Source organism: Phoenix dactylifera, chromosome 14 (assembly GCF_051530095.1).
Source record: "Phoenix dactylifera cultivar Ajwa chromosome 14, Ajwa_hap1_PhDact_Kaust_v1.1, whole genome shotgun sequence".
Taxonomy (NCBI): domain Eukaryota; kingdom Viridiplantae; phylum Streptophyta; class Magnoliopsida; order Arecales; family Arecaceae; genus Phoenix; species Phoenix dactylifera.
Window position 1 is genome coordinate 22703167 of NC_143203.1, and position 19103 is coordinate 22722269.

Below are 19103 nucleotides of genomic sequence, written 5' to 3' on the forward strand. Positions count from 1 at the left end.
ACTGGTAAACCTCATGGATTCCATTTCAGTTAATTTGGAGGAAACAAAATCAGTTTTGTGGTAATTGTTAAATGGCTATACTGACTTTTCTAATTCCAAATAATTTGAGTCAACTATTCTTTATATTTACTAAAGGCAATGCTTATGCTTATTATGGTAATATGAAGTAATAAGTATCTTATGTGTATGTATGTATCTATATCTATCTATCTATCTTTCTATATATATATATATATATATATATATATATATTGCAATGCGAAAATTGTTAAATGGCTATACTGACTTTTCTAATTCCAAATAATTTGAGTCAACTATTCTTTATATTTACTAAAGGCAATGCTTATGCTTATTATGGTAATATGAAGTAATAAGTATCTTATGTGTATGTATGTATGTATCTATATCTATCTATCTATCTATATATATATATATATATTGCAATGCGAATGGCGTGGGTGCAGAGTATGCAAGATATGTATGATAATAACAAACTTCCTGGGCTCCGCCTTAAAACTTCTTTACAACTAATGTGTCTGGAGACAATTATATGTTGCTTATTTAGAATTATAATGACTATGAACTGGCTGATATTTCTGATGTTATCTTTCTGGGAGAACGAACTGGCTGATACTTTGATGTTATCTATTGAAGCGAAGCAGGAAGGATGTGTATAAAATGACACCACTACATCGACTCTTTTAATGATGCCGGCTTATTACATTTTAAGAAAATCATGACTTACAAAACCTGAATTTGGTAGATAATGTGAGTCCTTATGTTCGATAAAATGTTAAACTGGGTTTTAGTTGATATACATATCTTATAGAACCCAAGAATCAACTTTATGAGATATTTCTTTTTTGGTAAAAACTTTATGAGATATATGGTGGCCTATGTTTTTCTCCAAAGCATCCACCTCACCAGTCAAATTTCTCATTGGTGAGATATTACGACTCCCCACCTCCATAGTACATGTCATGATCTCCTTAAAAGGGAAGGATACTGAAGAAATGAACACTGGAACTACCTGATAATGGATATATAGTGGAAGAAATGAACACTAGAAAGGCCCCAGAACTACCTCATAATGGATTATTGGATAGCTGCCAATGTTCATCATATATCAAAGGAGACTTCAGTACTCTTTACAGAACTAGATAAAAGCATCGCACAAGGGCAGTAACTTGAGATTGAGCTTTCAAAAAGGCCAACGATGTATTCATATTAGTGGTGGAATGGTCAGAATTATAACTGCAGTGCAAAAATCACATTTTAAAAATGGATTCAAATGCAAGTATACAGGCATAAAGATGTCATAAAAGATGAGCAGAAGAATTAACTGAAACAGGCAAGATTATATCAGATTACAAAAAAGTACAGGTTATAAAATTTAAAATAAATAAGAACCTAAGATGATGCTACTTGTATGAAAGGTATATTACACTCTTGCGCTCGCCTTTGTCCTTGCATTCCCCTTATGCTTCCATTCTCCCGTATTGCACAATTACATGATTTATCGTGTAAACTTGGCACATGAACCTTTCTCGAAAGAATATATTTCTCTGGGTATTATGAATTAGAACTAACACTGTGGTGGATGCGCCGGTTTAAGAACCCTAGACGATACCTGGTCGGCTCTCCATTGACTCTAACCAATCTGTAATGCGACCTGCTAATGTTGGTTGCAGGTCCAATCAACATCTGACATTTGCATAGATAGATTGACCATAACTTGATATGAGCCAGACAAGCCCAAGGACAGACTTTGTAAAATAGATTGATCTGAACAAGAATGGATCCACAATTTCCAGAACCCCCAAAAAATAGCTCGATGACGCACCAAATACCAAGATTCAGAAGAAGAATAGCATCATGAGCTTTGGAACAAATTACCTATTTCATTCAGGGCATATGTTAAAGAACACTCCAAAGCAAGCACAATCTTTCCATGTTTCTCTAACAAAACGAGTTTTGACTTGGATGAGCATGATAAAATACAATCAGCAGCAGGTTCAATATATCCTTGGCATAGCATGTGTACGCTTTATAATGTAACAGATTGTTTTTCCACTCAAATATTCATGCATCCCTGCAAGCAAATTGAGCTTGCCTTCAGTTATGCAAGAATACTTGATCAGGAAAGACAGAAGTATATGGACCATCTAGATGAGAGACTCCTCACTGTTCCTTCCAGATCTTCCCTGTCACCTTCAGCTTCAATTCTCTGCTATCGCCGCCGCCAGAGAAGAAAAGGGCCATGTTTCGGTGGACAACAAGACCATCGTAGCTATCACGTACCTTCTTGTGGCTGTCTCTTATGCTTCGAGGCACCCCTTGCCATATTATCTTGCGTCCATTACCGCCAACCTCAAGGCTGTAGCTATAGTTTTTAGCCTCAGACTCATCCCCCATGAAGCGCAAGAATGCTGTGTAAACAGGTGCCATGGCCATCTGGAAAGCCTCGAAATGAAGGCAGAAGTACTGGCCAAAGCAACTGAATACCTGATGATACCATACCACAGAAAAAATGTGAATCATTACTAACATACATAGAACATAACATGATACCACAAAAAAGATGACATGAGACCCTTTATTTTCGCATTAGCAACCCCAAACCACCAAAAACAAAAAAGAGAGAAAACCTCTAATACCTTAATATATGAGAAAATGAGAACTACAAAGATGTGAATGACTAGTGATATAAATAGAACAGAAGATTCATAATAAGTCCAAAGAAAGTGAAGCAAAACGCCAGGGGTTATAAACCCAAACAAGTTCCAGATCAGAAGTCCAGTGAAGACACGGATGAACTCAAATTAAAAAGAAGCCTGAAATTAAACATTAAAGAGCTCGAAAACAGGCCTAAGAAGTATGGTTGCTAAGTGTAGATTTCCTTTTGTTTTTGTTCTATATTAATGTAAGACTAAAACGTACAAACTTGTTCAATAAAGGAAATAATAACCATCCAAAACTGTCCACTATGAGGAGACTTGAATCAGGTATGAAACTTGATTTACATTCTAAGGAGATGATTTGAATCCACAGCCCACTCCGTTTCCTCAGTCCTACTAATGATCACCTCAACAACCATCATGCAGCCATAATGAAATACAAAATAATACGTAAACACGATCTGGATCCAAATGCAACCCATTTCCAGCCCTACTTCTTTACATCATCTGAGTAACTATTATGCAATAAGATCGATGAACCAGAATATGACTGTCTATACTGGAAGTCCTGAATTGAACCTGTGAGTAGCTAGGTCCTGGAATGCCACCAGCACCCTGGTTCAGTCGGTGGTAGTAAAGGAAGGAAGGCTAGCTGTCCTATCAGTGCGGACAAGCCAGTCTGCCCCTTCCCTTCTGCCAAGTTGTTTAGAAGGCGCTTTCCGTTCTACGGTCCCTCGGAGCGACCAGGGGCAACCCAGTTGGTACTGCTTGGTACGACCCAAGACAGGACCAACACCAGCCGATCTCACCCGGTACAAAGGAACACCTACCTACAAGGTTCCTGAAGCCTTTCTTCTGTTGTTTGTTTTTGAACAATGAGAGGAAAGAGGAAGAAAGAGAGGAAGGAGAGAACAAATATATCAAATCCAGCACCATCAAGAAAAAAAAACTGAAAAATTTGGTGCTAGTGCCATTATTGGCACTAATAAGCACAATCATGGATCCTAAAAGCTTGCCTAACTCTAATAAGGACCTAAACAAACCCTAAAAAATAACAAATCAATATAAAAAGTGGGTCTTGTGCAATAGCAGGACACCTTATGTACCTTGTATTATGTGGTATGCTAGCATACAGGTGCCGTACTGATCCTGTCCTCAACAGGTACTGGCATCAGAATCGGGACTGTAAAGTTTAAATCTTGGTTATGCACCTAGAACTTGCTACAGTTTAAAATCAATGTCATATTGATAATTAAAAAAGAATTAAGTCTTAATTGAACAAAGTCTAAAGTAGCTGGTCCACCCTTGTTCATTAAATATACATACTTTAAAGCTTGGCTATGACTCCACAAAATTAGGCCCAAGCTCAACAAAACCAAACAATAATCACAAGCAAGACTTTACTGCTTAGCTCAGTTACAGTCGTCATTGGAAGACATGATTTCTACATAAATATTTCAGCCTTTGCATTTATCACAACATAAATCAAAACCAATATTTTAATTGACAGCCACACTCCAAGAAAGATTTCGATGAGGATATTCTACAAATAGATTACTCCTCCTGCAGTTTGTAAATTAAACTCATATTTAAGCATATACAGCATACCACCATCAATTCAAGCAGAGACATGGCCATCCTGACTGAGCTAGACTCAGTTAATTGAAAGAGCCGTCTTAAGGTTCAGGTTTCACCAATACTGGTTCAAGCTTGGCTTAAACAAACTAAGCTTACTGGTTCATTGACGCTTCCTAGTTATAGGAACATGCAGTCTGATGTGATTGTGGGTAATGGGCCCAAATAAAATATGGCTCATCAACAACAAATACATATAGTGGAGCTGTTAAACCAAATAAATAGAACATTTGGAATGTTCAAGTTATATTTCACAAAATAACAGTCAAAGAAAGCATGGGTAACATGGTCTAAACAAGAGCAGAAGAGAACATAATGACAAGTTAGTTATGAAGAATCATTGCATATCAGAAGCATCCTTAAAAAGTTGAAACAGTACCGTTAGCATCCATGTGGCATTCTCAACCTCATCTGGATTTGATCTGACATATCGGTGGTTGAAACTGCTTCCATTGTGCATGTCAACCTTGTGATCGTCTTTCAGATGACTCACCAAATGAGGAATATCACCTACAACAGTGCAATCAGATCCTGCATATGGACAATTGTAGGGTCTATATACGCATAGTGATTCATGTTTCAGCTTGCAATAGTAAGGATAAATCCCATTACAACCAAAGCTCTGATATTTGCATGGAAGTTCAAGAGAAGCTGCCACTTTCTCCAAAGCAAGACATCTAATATTACCCAATTCATGCCTGCAAGTAGGACACTTATTGAATACTCTAGACTTGCATCCAGAACACAATGTATGACCATTTGAACACTGAAAAAACCCAAGAAGCACTGTCAGACAAATCTTTTCTTGTTGAAAGAATCACTAAAAATATCATTATATGCACAAGTATGGAAGCTATGCTTGAAATCATATACCATATGAAAGAATCCAGTCTTTTGAAAGAACCAATGAAACAAAACCATAGAATTAAATTAAGAGAAAAGATAATGGAAAACCAAAATATAAATAGAAAAACTTTTTTGTCTAATCCATCAGTAAGGCAGGCTCAGCAAACAGATATAGCAGAAGAAAACAAAGAGTTGAGAATAAAAATGACATAGGATGCCAATTTGATGCACAGCTCCCTTGTCCATTTGATAACTACCACACAGATCAGAAGGGATGAAAAGAGAAAGCATGATCGCGCGCGCGCAAGAGAGAGAGAGATGTGGGAATAATTTGGCTAAGGCCATGTATCTACAATTACATGATTCTAGGACACAAACCCAATCAGAAGTGGTTTTTGGTATCCTAAAAAAAAATCTTAGAACTGCAGGATTGACAGTCTTTCACAATGCCACCAACTTTTCTCCTCACCTCTTCTTAGAGCAGCCCTCCCCATTCGTATGTAGTTATGACATTGAGATAGGACTTAGGAGGCTGCCATCCAAACAGCCTCAAGAGGCAGCGATGATATTTGTCTTAGTAAAAGGACCTTGAGCAAAAACAATTGCCCTGTTCTTTTGTTTTATACCAACTTAAGAACGTATTGCTGTAATAAATAATTTGAAACTGTAGTTATCAACAAAGTGTTGGGGATACACTAATCCACTTCAATCCAGTTTCCCCTAAATAACAGATAATGCCAGGGGAGTCTAGGGTAATCTAAGTACAGTACAGGTTCCTTTTTTTGTTTTCCAACGATTTCTATCCTTTTCTTTTACTTGTTTTAAGGATTTTCCTCTTTGCCCACTTGGTTTTGCAGTTATGCATCTGCTTCCTTTTCCCTAACACTTCCTGCATCAGTTGCAAATTATAGTTGAAATATGTAGAAAAAAGTTAACTGTCTCATCAAATTTAGTGTGCATTAAAACTAGAGTGAAAATGGGTGTGCAACAACAATAACGGGGTGAATCATATCAGAAAATCCATGAAAAATTCTCAATTTACTTCAGTACCATTATGTTGACAGGTAGACTAGATACAAGAAATACTTGTTTGATGACTTATTTTGATTTGTAAGTAATTATGAGATATTGAGGATAGATTCAAAGAAAATTATCAACTCAAGTAAAGCAAGCTAACAACATGTCCTGTTTTACTGGCCTTAGGCACAAACATCAGTGAATGAATAGCAGCATGCCCGGTGAATTTTGTGTGAGACCCATGAATTGCATGCTATCACTAAGTGTGTGTGGCCATGTCGGTGCGTAATGCCAAGCATGTAAATGGTTGCCTGTGGGTGCAACAGCTTATACAAATAACAGTATTATATACTAATATGATATGTTGTGGGACAGTCCTACTCTCCTCAGGAAAGTGCTACCATGTCCTCCATCGGTTAATAAAAATCTACTTAAGACAATAACCATCAATTCTCGTTATTCTAGTGAATTTACCTATATGGCCTTTATAAGTGGTAAACACTATTATAACATGGAACGCAAATGATATCACAAAGATTCCGCATTCAGTCAAACACTGCACATAACAAATGGTAAGGCATTAACACCACAAGCTCAAATGTTTATTATAAAGGATCTAATTTTACAAAAATATAAAAACTAATGCATGGCAATGAAAAGTCAAATCCACAATCAATGCATTTGAAAGTATTGATGGCTTTGATTTCTCTGAAGGGCCACTCTAATCTGGAATCTTAAAGGTGCTGAAGTTCCTATGTATAATAGTCTCCCTATATTTCATTAAAAATTTAGTGCCCATTGAAGAGAAGCAGCAGTATCTAAAAATATATAAAACTAAACACATGAACACTTTAGAGTCCAACCACATGCAGCCAGACTCACAGACTTTCGTATTATATATAGTAAATATAGAAAATAGATTTTCTAGTTGAGGAAACTATCCAAGTAACAACAACTAACAGACTAACTAAGAAACATAAAGAACAAGCGAAAATGAACAATTTTTTTTTGGAAAACAAAATGAACAGATGTTTAAGAGAGTTGTATATAAAGCAAACCTGATGGATGGGTGGATACATAGCATTCAAGCAAACAGGACATTCTAGGAGTTCATAGACACTGCTAGCAACAGATACGCTCGGCTTTGATAAATGCTGAGCATAGTCATCAGCATCTTCATTGATATCCATCATATCTTCAATATTCTGAGGATCACTAGACTCAGGATCACTAGATGACATGACTGCCAGTACAGACAACTGTAAGACCTGTTTCCAAAAGAAAACAAGCCACGCCAATTTACATTCTGATTTATCATTGTTTTAAATTTCACAATATTAAATCAAAAAGTGTTTTGTTAATATTTGAGAAATGATGCACAAGATGGTCTCATTTTTGATTCAGACAAACACGCCGAGTTAATTTGGAAATAGCTTTTAGAAGAGTTCATTTGAAATTAGCTATTCTAACTAACAAATAACACTTACATTGCATGTACAATTAGTATGCATTGCAAAGATATTTCTCAATACGAGTTTCAATTTTTATTTTTTAATGATGTAATGACAAAATGTTCATTAAGCATATGAACATCATAAAGTCATCATGGGGTTATAAATGTGATCTCTGGATATATAGTTTTGGTGATGTCTCAAACAGAAACAATTAAAATGTATCTATGTAAAAGTTAAAACCATATTTCACAGCATTTGACGTCACATAATTATGTTCCATTTGATGACAATGGAAGACATGGCAACCACATTGTCTATGAGTTCAAACTCTAGAAGAGTCAAACCTAGTGGACATGCGGGAGGAAAAAACCTTCTCTAAACTTCTATGTAACTAAACTGGCAATGCTTCCATATCTACTTGCAAACCCAAGTTTTATTTTATTAAAATGCTGCTTGAAATAATAAAAGATCTGATATCACATCAACTTTTCCATTTGATGCCAATGTAGGACATGACGGCCATATGGTCCATGAGATTCGAGTTCTAGGGTAGTCAAACCTACTGGAGAAGAGGGGGGAAAGGAAAATAGTAAAACTTCTCTAAATTTCTCTGTAACTCAACTTGTAATGCTTCTGCGTCTACTTGCAAACCCACGTTTTGTTTTATTAAAATGCTCCATGAAGTAATAGAAGAAGAAGTAACAAAAGAGTAGCACAATTATCCACTTATGCAACAAGTCAGCCTCATAAATCAATTTCAAAAAAAAACACTGAAAATAACCCCAGTTTTGAGTCAGTCCAGTGTGAGGGGAAAGTTTGTTTAGAAGTTTCTACCAAATATTAGAACCATGATATATGGTTGTTTTTATTTGACCATGCATCTATCATCACAAACATACGTTAATGTGCGTTTGTCTGAAATTTATATAAAAATTCTAAAGAGACAGCCAAAAAATTACCATTCTTGTATACATTGCAGTTTATGATGAAGAGAAAGAATAAATAATACTGAAGAGAAAGAATAAATAATACTGAAGAGAAAGAATTAAATAATACTGAAGAGAAAGAATAAATAATACTGAAGAGAAAGAATAAATAATACTGAAGAGATAACTAGACCATAAGTAAGGATTATCATATTCTCTTCTCAGCTTTAATTTCCTTCCTCTCTCTCTCTCTCTCTCTCTCTCTCTCTCTCTCTCTCTCTCTCTCTCTCTCACTCACTCACTTGATTCGGGTGCCCAACTCTAAATTTCCTCTTCTTGGACCTATTCTGTTTTTCATTTTTTAAGGTATATAACAAATAAATGAAGCTCTTATTAGGTTGATAGGTTGATAAGGCTCCATGTACGGGTGCACATGCCTTTATTTTTCTTTTCAACTCAATTATAAACAAGTATGGTCCAAGCCGAGGTTCTGTTGACACAAACAAAATCCAACATGATGCAGCCCCTTGCTACCATAATTCTCCTACTTGGATGGCCAACGATAGCTAACTAGTCTAACTGAAATTTTAGCAGACTAACTATTCGCCCCTAACTTCGCATCAATAGCATCCTTTGGTCATTTTCCATCAATTCAGGCCTATATTTAATCCTTATGTTCATGCAAAAATTTCTTCTGCATTTTGTTGAAAGTTAGGGATGAACTTTAATATAGAAAGGAGGAAAGTCTTGCTTATCAAAATGGTATGTAGATGAGTGTAAGAAATAGCTGGTTGAAATTTAGGGGCAAAATAGCCAAAAAAAAGAGACGCAAGACAGTACAGTTTGCTTAGTTATTGGCCCAACCCATCCTCAGTGTAATATAGCATCATAAATGTTCTTTTCTTTTCAATATTTTTAATTGCTTCCCCTACAAATTGCCACTTAATCCTACAGAAAATAACCTCACCCCCCCCCCCCTCCTCTCTTAAAAAAAGAGCCCAAACTCTGTCCTATAAGAAGATTCTGAGTATGTGCACCTCCATAAAGAGTACCAATGACTATATCATGGACAAGTAGAATGAAGTTTCCAACTTAACTCACACAGGACACATTTTTACCATTAAATCTCAAGCATCAGCTTAAGGCTATCATAGAGAAACACTTCCCTAGAGACACAAGCCACATGGAGGTTTACAAATGGAGGTTTACAATCTTTAGGAGGTTTTTAAGTCCAAATAAGTGGACAATCTTGAAATGCAGTCCCCTATGATAGAATTTGCTTTTGAGTTTTAATCTCCAATGTCTCTTCTTGCTGCTTGAATTCTCTATTGAAACTACTTCTTATGGTCTTTTTGTTTGGCAATCTTTTTCTACTACCGATACTCAGTTTTGAAACTTCGGGCATGATGACTTAGCATCTATATTTTCAACTTGCTTTTAACTAAATTCTCATAAAGTTGTTCAGCCTACTAATTTTCATATCTTTCCTGCTTACCTTTTGCTCCCATTTTAAGTTAGGGTTCTCTTCTTCAATTGTTTGGTTTCTTTCCTTCAATTGCCTGGAAGTTGGAATGATAAATATTTAATGGACATAAACTCGTTCCTCTTGCTTTCAGTTAAGTTACTTCTAATACAACTATAAAGCTTTTAATGAAACATGCTAAGCTAACCAATAAGATAATTTCAATGATTATTGGCTAATTTCATAGTTGCCACTCATATGGCTCCTAGGAGTCTAGGTTATTCTTCTTCAGCCATTTAGTTCCTTCCTTGACAAAAATCCTTAAGCAAGTTAAACAAATTAGAGAGTTATTTTTCCAATCATCAAGCTTCTCGACCTCCATATGTTTTCGTGCCTGATCTGGTTCATGCATCATGTTTTCTCATCAAGATTTTACAATACTTCGCATGTTTTATCACTCAAAACAACACAACTCAATTTATAACTCCTAATTCTTTATTAGCCTATTGTAAATTTCAAGTGATCCAGCTTGCCATGTACATTGTGAACTCTTGCATTAATCTTTAAATATTCTCCTAAACATAAAAAAAGAACAATATCTTGTCCAACAATTAATATTTGCAAAAAGGCTAGTTTTTTTAACATGTGAAACATCATACCTGCTTTATAATTTACGTATATTTCTAAGCCACTCCAGAAGTTGCTATCTTGATGCTGAAAAGTTGTAATAGCAATTGAAAACACTGGAATAATTAGAAGAGGAAGACATAACGACCTTTTAAACTATATGGTTATAATTTCAATGGATGATGAGCACGATCCTATAATGACACTATGAAAACATAAACTCAACCTTCCAAGCCAAACAAGTCATCCACAGATTACACAGAAAGACCAAAACCTATAGTAATGGTGTCAAATTCACAGTAAAACAACATTCGTGGCCATTGCTAACCACTAGAAAGCACACATTCAACTTTTTAAAAACTAAAATGGGCTGCAACAACTAACCATAAGCAAAAGTAAGACGTACTGTTAATGTCTACCCAATGTAGCATCTGCCACAAATTCTATTAACAAAAAGATAATTTAGAGGAATCTCACTAGACAATCTAAAAGAAGTTGAAGACCTAAAGATAGGAAAATAGCAAAAAGATGATTTGAAGTTCCCAAATCCCATCAAGGTAATTGGACTAGACGATATACAGATGAACTAGCACAAACATGAGATCAAGACCATGAAAACTGATCCACTAATTAAACAAAAAAGAGAAACGAAAAGAGTAAAGTGGAAATCCTGCGCACCCGATTCTCTGAAAGGTCTTTTAAATTTTTATTTGAAAGGATTAAGAGAAAGATGTAAAAATATCACCCAAAAAACACTAAACAAAAGTTAAACATCAAATCTTTCTAGAAATAGGAGTGGATGACTGTCATAGATGAGGACAAATCTGAGAAAAAGGCCAGCCACCGTTACCACAAAATCACACAGAAAGAAAAGCAAACCCACTTTTTTTTAAAAAAATCCAATCTTTAAGCCAATGCCCCATCAAACACGATAAAAAAACTAAAAAAAATCAGAAATTGGATAGAATCAGCAAATCTCTACTTCCATCCGTACCTTTCAAAGGAAGAAGAAGCCCCGCAACAGGATCAAAACCCTAGTTTGAACCGCAATCTGTAGGGTTTGCACGCATTGGGACGAGAACTTTTTTCCAATTAAAGGCTTCGATCGCCGGAATTCTCCCTCGCCAAATGTTTTGGGTCGGGTGACGGTAGATAGCGAGAGGCGCGGTTTGGTGTTCCGGCGGTCCACCGGGACTCTGAACCGGCACGGCGCGGGGACGCTAAAGCGTAGGTTCGAAGCATTTAAAGAAGGGGAGGCGCCAAAAAGCGGAAGGGTTTGAGAGGGATTTGCTTCCTAAATGCGGAAAGTGAACCGTGATGGTAAGGTAAAGACGTCCGCGTAGTGTTTCTATGCAGAGGCACCGATCCACCGTCCGATGTATGCTTAATCGATCACTGCCCTTGGCATAAGGATGGAATTTCAAATCAGATTGATTTTTGGATCCCTGGTTTAGCTGTCATTTGATGTTTAGATTTTGCCGACTGGTGATCTTTTTCGCTAACTTTTCTTGTTTATTAATAACTTCTAAGACCTTAATTCCTATTTTGTGCTGTGCTCAGAAATACCTATAGTAATGGTCGGAAATCAATTTTTATATATGATTTACTCAATAAATGCATACAAAATTTTTTTTAGGATATGCTTGGATGATTGGCTTGAAAATTCTATAAAATTTATGGGTTCGGCCAGTGCAACTAATAAATCTTTTATTTTTTCTTCCTATGAGATTCGAGCTGACCTACTTCAAATCTACCCCTTGGTATTCATAAAATACATTCCTAACCTAGCTCTATAATTTTGTTAGTTGTATTGGCTCAACCTATAAATTTTATAGAATTTTTTGCCCAATAATCCAAATAGGCTCTTAATTGAATCATCCCTATATCATATACAAGTGTGTATAAAATAGATATAGTTGTGAAACAAAGAGAAATTATTAAATAAAATCTAATGAACAACTAAAAAAAAACAATTTAATCCACAGGTTGGAAATCAATTTCTATGTCAATAATTTTGGAATTTCAACAAAAATATTCTTTAAGATTTTTGCTTTTTTCCTTCGAAAATTAATTTCCTAGTTATCTCTTATTGCTGCGCTTTTCAGGGCCATAAGAATCTTTAGAATGGGATTCCAACTTAGCGCCTTTTGAGATTTTAAGAAGAGATTCTTTTTTGAGATTAGTTGCATTCTGGGGAAAGTTATTGTATTGGTCTTCATAGTAGAATTAGTTGGGAAAGCTCGAGGGATAATGGTTTATTCATCATTTGGCAAATTTTCAATGGCTCTAGTTAGCTTATCTTTAGCCCTCAACTTAGCTGATATTATACTAACACCTAAATTTTCCGAGCATGCAAAAATACAATGCATAACAATATTCCATATATAGTTTTTGTGTATGCGTGTACATAGACACATGCAATAATTCATTTTTAAACACATCTATATAACAAAGATAAGAGACGAGGAGAGTGGTTTAAAGAGGATTGGAAGAGAGAGGTTGGATGGGGTTAGGGTAAGGGTAGGGAGATGAAAAAGAGAGTCTGGTTCATTAGGATACAAAATTATGAACTAATAAGGGAGAGGTTGCATGGGTTTCAATTTATTTTGAGAGTCAACTGAGATGAAGCAAGCCATTACTAGTTTTGGTGTGTCTCATGCCCCCCCTCAAATCTCCTTAATATTCATTCACATCCTAACAATCAATGTACCCTTTATATTCTATTATTAATTTTTACCTCTTGAAAATATTATCTTCTAGTACTTTAATCTAAAAGTATTTGGTCAATAACATTGGTGCAGAGAATTATTTTTAGCATTGCATATTCAGAAATAAATAAAAATAAAATTTTGTATCATATATTATAAATGGAATAGTGGGATCTCTCTCGTATCCTTTTTCCTAATGTAATCATTCTTCAAAAGAGGAATTAGAATAGTTTTGTGTTTGGATCTAAGAAGAAGGGAATGCATCAAAATCATGCCTTTTTAAAAAAAATAAAGAATAGACTCTGAAAAAATGGCAGAACCAAGAGGTTGAATAAAGAGTAGACCTTTATTCTATAATCTCAAATTCTGAATAATATGTCTAATAAAAGATTATTTTATATCATATCTTTAATCACATTTATTATTAAATTCAATTTATAGTTAACCCTCCAATGAAACATCGTGCTTCTAAAATCCTGTTATTAACGTAGGCAAATTATTATTTTCAGCCTTCAATTTATAGCATAATTATTATTGCCAATGAACATTGAACTTCAATTTACAGTATAATCATCTATGAGTGCAAATTTTGATTTCAAAATGTATACGACATATATCTTAATTCAATGAATAGAACATGTAATGTCAAGAACCCAAAAATAACTTGCCACGCCAACATGTTTCGAGCTCCATTACATTGCAAAGAGGGGAATCTGCATTTAATTCAAACGATCTACATTCCACCCAAGCCATCTAGATTATCGGCATATAAGTATTTGACATAATTTGACCCAAGATTGAGATTTAAAATTTGAAAAAAATTTAGACGGAATTATCGGTGCCCAATCCTCAATAGATTTATCAACTAAACCAATGGGCATCCATTTAGATCCAATATTCTAATATACCCCAATTAGCCCCATCTTGATTTGTCATACTAACGAATTTATAATATTTTAAACTATGTACATAGACATTATCAATTTTTAACTCTAGATATTTGAAGACCATGCTTCACTACAAGAATTATATTACAAAAGAGTACATTTTAAGACACTTAAAATATGTTAGAACTACTAAATTAAGTTAATAACTAACTCTTGTGAGATGCCAAAGGCCACTTGCAAATGAAAGAAAAATGTTGATATTTGTAACATTATCCACTTATTCTCATAAATTTTACTAGCTAGATTTAGTTATAGGAAATTGAAGACCATTTTTTTCATAAAATCGCATTTTAATTCTTTGAATAACATGATTTATTGTATTTGCTGCCGATTAGTGATTCAATAAATGATTTATAGTGATAAAACTAACTACTAATACATTAATGCAAATGCAATATATATGTTATCAGATTAAATACAAATTATCGATGGCTATAATGTTTTTAATCATGTTATCAAGTTGATTCAATTATATAAAATGTAACCATTTATGGAAACAAATTCTATATTATAAATTAGCCCTCCCCTTGAAAACTCCAACTTCTGGATCCTAATCCAACTATTTTCAACAAAGAGGTGCCATTCAAAGCTCCATAACTAGTGTAATGATACGATGCAGCTACATGCAAGCAAGGAAGTAGCTAAATAGATATAAGTAGATCATAAATATTAAACGATAATAAGTAAGACAAAGTTGGTCCCACTGTACTCTCAAAGACATTCACAACTACAAATAATGTTGCTACACCATGCTTTGTTAGGAGAATTTTTGATTAAAAAAAAGAGAAGGTGTTTTTCAAAAGATATTACACAAAACAAAAATAAAATCAATTCTCTGTGATAATTTAATCATTGAATTTTTTCAGCCGTGATCTTTTATATCATTCAGCCATTCTTAATAATCTTTTATATCATTCATGTATATAGGGACATTTAGGTTATGCCCTGGACCATATAACTTCCACGTATTTATTAAGCACAATTTCTCCTTCCCCCAAAAAAGGACCACATAGAACCAATAATTTCATATTATTTTTTGCTTATTGGATGGTATTTTGAATAATTCAAAAAATAAAGGGAATGATCACCATCTTATGCACTCATCTTTACATGAAAAGAATAGAAAAGAGGTAAAAAGAACCTGCTAACACTAATTTCCTAATCTTTTTAAAAGCCTTCTTCAAAGATATCATCACCATCTAAGCTGAATCACGAGCTCCCGTCATATAATAGATAAATAAAATGAGCACCATAGCTGAGTTTATTAATTTTTCCTTTCATGATAAAAGTATCTCATGAACAACATCTGCTTTACATTTTGGGGCATTGTCGTAACATAACCAGTCTATCTGCAACAATAAAAATAATCATGGTAAAATTATACTAAAGCAACAATTTTGCAAGGAAAAAATTAAAGAAGTTGAGCAAAATTCTCCATGAAGTGATGAAATATTTTATCTCGATTATTCTTCCATGTCAAGCATGAGTTCTGAAATTGACCAATCACAAACTATTATTATTAAATTCAAATCTTACAAAAATTCATATTTAGGGAAAAAATTTAGTTAAAAAGAATATTGGTAGAATCAACACTTTTCACCATGAATTATTGTATATATTTGTATTATTAAATACTCTAGGGCATGAAGAGATGGAAAATGATCATTAGCAATACACATTTCACTCAAGAAGTTGGCAATACATATTGAAACATGACCTTTTAAGATGCATTAGAATCTACCAGTTTAGTGAAGTCGAACACATGCTATGTACTGCATGATCTAATAGATATATACCCACACACTAGACCATAGTCTGCCGGTTCGGCCCGGTACGGACTGGTCCGACCTAAAATCGGTACCTGAACAGCGTGGATACCAGTTCCATCTGTTCGGGTACTGGTTCCAGCTATTTTCGGGCTGGTATTGACCGGTACGCTTGCGTACCGGCTGCATAACGGGCTCGTATCGGTCCGTATCGGTGCGAACCGGCCGGTACTATACGCTCCCTCAGAGCAGAGCGCCTTGCCGCACGGTGCAATTTCACGGCATGTGGGTGCGATTCCCCGCACTGCCCCACGCGGGCCATAAATGCCCTGTGGCGCGTCCGTGAACCCAAAAAAAATAAATAAATAAACAAAGACCGGTCCGGTAGGCGATCGGTACATCTACTGGTTTCGGTTCAGTGTACCTTGCACTAGATCATTACTAGATTTCATCCTATTTGGTTTAGTAAGTTCTCTAGTCTTTTTTTTTTTTTCAAAAAAAATCTTGTGTTCAGACAAACAAAATTAATGCCCCAATTTTCCCTCTATTAAAATTAATGCCTCTATTTTCCCTCTATTAAAATCCTTCTTTGACATGTGATTTACCCCATCCATAAGCTAGCTAGTTAATATATAAAATTATATTCTAATCAACAATCATCCATGTATAAATTATAATGCAAATGTACCTCCCTGACCAGAATTTGCACGGGGTGATAAACGCAATCTCTATCAACAACTCTTTCACACATAATGATCATGATTCTCTCCATTTGATGTTTTATGGCGAGAAACTAGATAAGTCAAGCAGCAAAAATGTGAGCATATCTATTACATCACAGAAAATTAAATGCTAAAACTTGCAGTGAAAAAAAGAAAAATTCTTATCATAAACATTTCATCTGCAAACAAGATAAGATTCACATATTAAAAGGTTCTTCTTCCCCCTTTCCTCTTCCTTTAAAATTATTCATGTGCATCATATGCTGAGTGCCATTCTTAAGTCTTCCATTTACTTTTCAACCACATCCTCTGTTTCTAGGCCAACGAGGACAGTTTCAATCTCTAAATATAATTTTAGTGCCATATTATTCATTTTTCTTATAGCTGGCCCCTTAATTAAAGAAACACTAATTCTGAAAGTATTTGCCGAAAATAGATCTCTACCTAAAGAACTCAACACTACCTCTTGATCTGATAATTGGAGAACCAATTCCATCTACAACCTGTAAATGATCCTTCAGCAGGAAAAGATTCAATATAAACAGTTCTACACAATCAATCTTGTGCAAATTTTTCATCCATTTATGCTCCAATTGAAACATCTCTCCAAATCTGCAGCTCAACACCCACATCAATGTCCTAAGATCTCTCTCTCTCCCCCTCCTTCCTCCTTCCCTAACCTCCAAGAACCTATATCTGGTGCAGTCTACAGAAAGCAACAAGTGGAAAGCCTAATACAATAAAAAAATTTACCCAAAAACGATAAAGATGGATTGAAACATATCATACATCAGCTCCATCATATCATACATAGTTTCTCCATGGTTGGTTTAGGCCTAATGGCTGGAACTACTGCCAAACTATAGAGGCCCTAATGATTAGGCACTTCTCTCATACCATCGAATTATTAGCTGCTTATTGGAGCAATCAATACTCTCCACAAACGCATGTATTTCTCAAGGGCAACAATCAAATAGCCTGCTGTTTTATATCAAATCTCTCAGTGGTTAATCATCTCCTTCCTATCAGATCAAACTAATCATCTCCCACCCCAAAATCAAAGCATATCTATCCTTTGCCATAGTCAACCAAGAAAGAACACAACATAGAAGAATGAATGAAGTCAAAACATATATAGAGAACAAACGAAGGATTGGAATTAGACCTGAACAGAGCTTGGTAATGATCGGACACTCATCCGACCGGGAAGGGGCCGATGTCGCCGGCCCTGAGTGCCCGGGCAATCTCGTCGGCGACCGTCACACACGACGAGATCCAGCCATCAAGGACCATCCACACCATGTTCATTATGTACACAGCCAAGCCCCATGGCATTGCCATAACCCCCAATCCCACCTTGTATTCTGACCAATCTCTTCCTCCAATCCAGTTCTCAACAGAAACCAACCTGTTCAAGGCCCAAACTCCAAGATCTCAATTGAAATCAAACTGTTATTGGTACGAAGAGCCAGATAGGAAAGATTGGTACAAGCAACAATAAAAGATTACTTTATATGGGTAGTTTCTTTTATTCTTTGGGCAGCTTCCTTAAAATATTATATGAAGGACGAGCAAGTCAAGAAAAGCGAAGGTGGTTAGAGTGGAAAAGAAATCTCATTGTGATATCCGGAATTTGTAACGGTAGTTAGTTTTTTTTTAATTTTCTCTCTCTGTGAGCTGCCACGTCTAGTCTAGGACTCCTTCAAAAGGAAGGAACAAAAAGGGACTGTGTGATTTAGATCGGAGGGTGGAGATCTAGAGATGGAAAGGTTCTAGACGTTGTACTTGTCAACGGTCAAACATGGCCACATTAGCCTTTGAGCTTTCAATTTTAAATACTAAGATCAAGATGTGGCAATTGGATTGGATTGGATTGCATCCAGAAAATCGATTTAAGATGATTTCGGGTTCACCATAATAAGAGATACCATCGTGACAACAAAATTAAATCTAGTAATTAAACAAAAGAAAGAAAAATAAAAAGAGAGAGCGCAAACGAAACATGCGAAGATAAGAGAGATGGGGAGCAGTTTGGTCTTAAACGTGATATTTGGAAGTTTAGATATTTTCTTCAGCGAACCAGAATTCCAAATTTAGGATATCAAGAGCTATCCTTCACCTGGCACCGCACATGCTAGAGTATGGAAAAGAATAGATAGAGGCCTTGCTTTGGGAGATCAGTTGAATCTATTTCCAGAAGCAGGTGCGCCATTTAGCTCGGTTTGCTTCGGATCATTGGCTATCATCATTATTATTATTATTAAGAGATCATCACCATAGCAGCTCTCACCCATTTAGGTTTGAGAAGTTTTGGT

General features: G+C 35.4%; 2 protein-coding genes across 3 annotated transcripts; both read right to left on the reverse strand.

Moving 5' to 3' along the window:
- Positions 1-1876: 1876 nt before the first annotated feature.
- On the reverse strand, positions 1877-18080 carry LOC103705078 (E3 ubiquitin-protein ligase DIS1-like). Its single transcript, XM_088710394.2, has 4 exons — positions 17954-18080; positions 7235-7444; positions 4693-5079; positions 1877-2505 (listed from the first exon to the last, which is right to left on the reverse strand). Exons 1-4 carry the CDS (start codon positions 17984-17986, stop codon positions 2182-2184), a joined length of 954 nt encoding a protein of 317 aa, XP_088566520.2. The 5' UTR covers positions 17987-18080; the 3' UTR covers positions 1877-2181.
- LOC103705077 (uncharacterized) lies at positions 15303-18129 on the reverse strand. 2 transcript variants are annotated; one of them, XM_008788674.6, is made up of 2 exons: positions 17954-18129; positions 15303-15649 (listed from the first exon to the last, which is right to left on the reverse strand). In XM_008788674.6, the coding sequence occupies exon 1, from the start codon at positions 18127-18129 to the stop codon at positions 17983-17985; it is 147 nt and encodes a 48-aa protein (XP_008786896.1). In that variant the 3' UTR covers positions 15303-15649; positions 17954-17982. The 2 variants fall into 2 exon arrangements, with proteins under 2 accessions (XP_008786896.1, XP_088566521.1); XM_088710395.2 differs by having other exon boundaries at positions 15303-16859.
- Between the last annotated feature and the right edge of the window lie 974 nt (positions 18130-19103).

Excerpts from the sequence above, each read along its gene's own strand:
- LOC103705078 (XM_088710394.2), bottom strand. The coding sequence starts at position 17,986 with ATGAGTGTCCGATCATTACCAAGCTCTGTTCAG. Across the intron at positions 7,445-17,953 it reads CATTACCAAGCTCTGTTCAG|GTCTTACAGTTGTCTGTACT; the intron begins GTCTAATTCCAA and ends TTTTGGAAACAG. Across the intron at positions 5,080-7,234 it reads TGTATCCACCCATCCATCAG|TGTTCAAATGGTCATACATT; the intron begins GTTTGCTTTATA and ends GGGTTTTTTCAG.
- LOC103705077 (XM_008788674.6), bottom strand. The coding sequence starts at position 18,129 with ATGGCAATGCCATGGGGCTTGGCTGTGTACATAATGAACATGGTGTGG.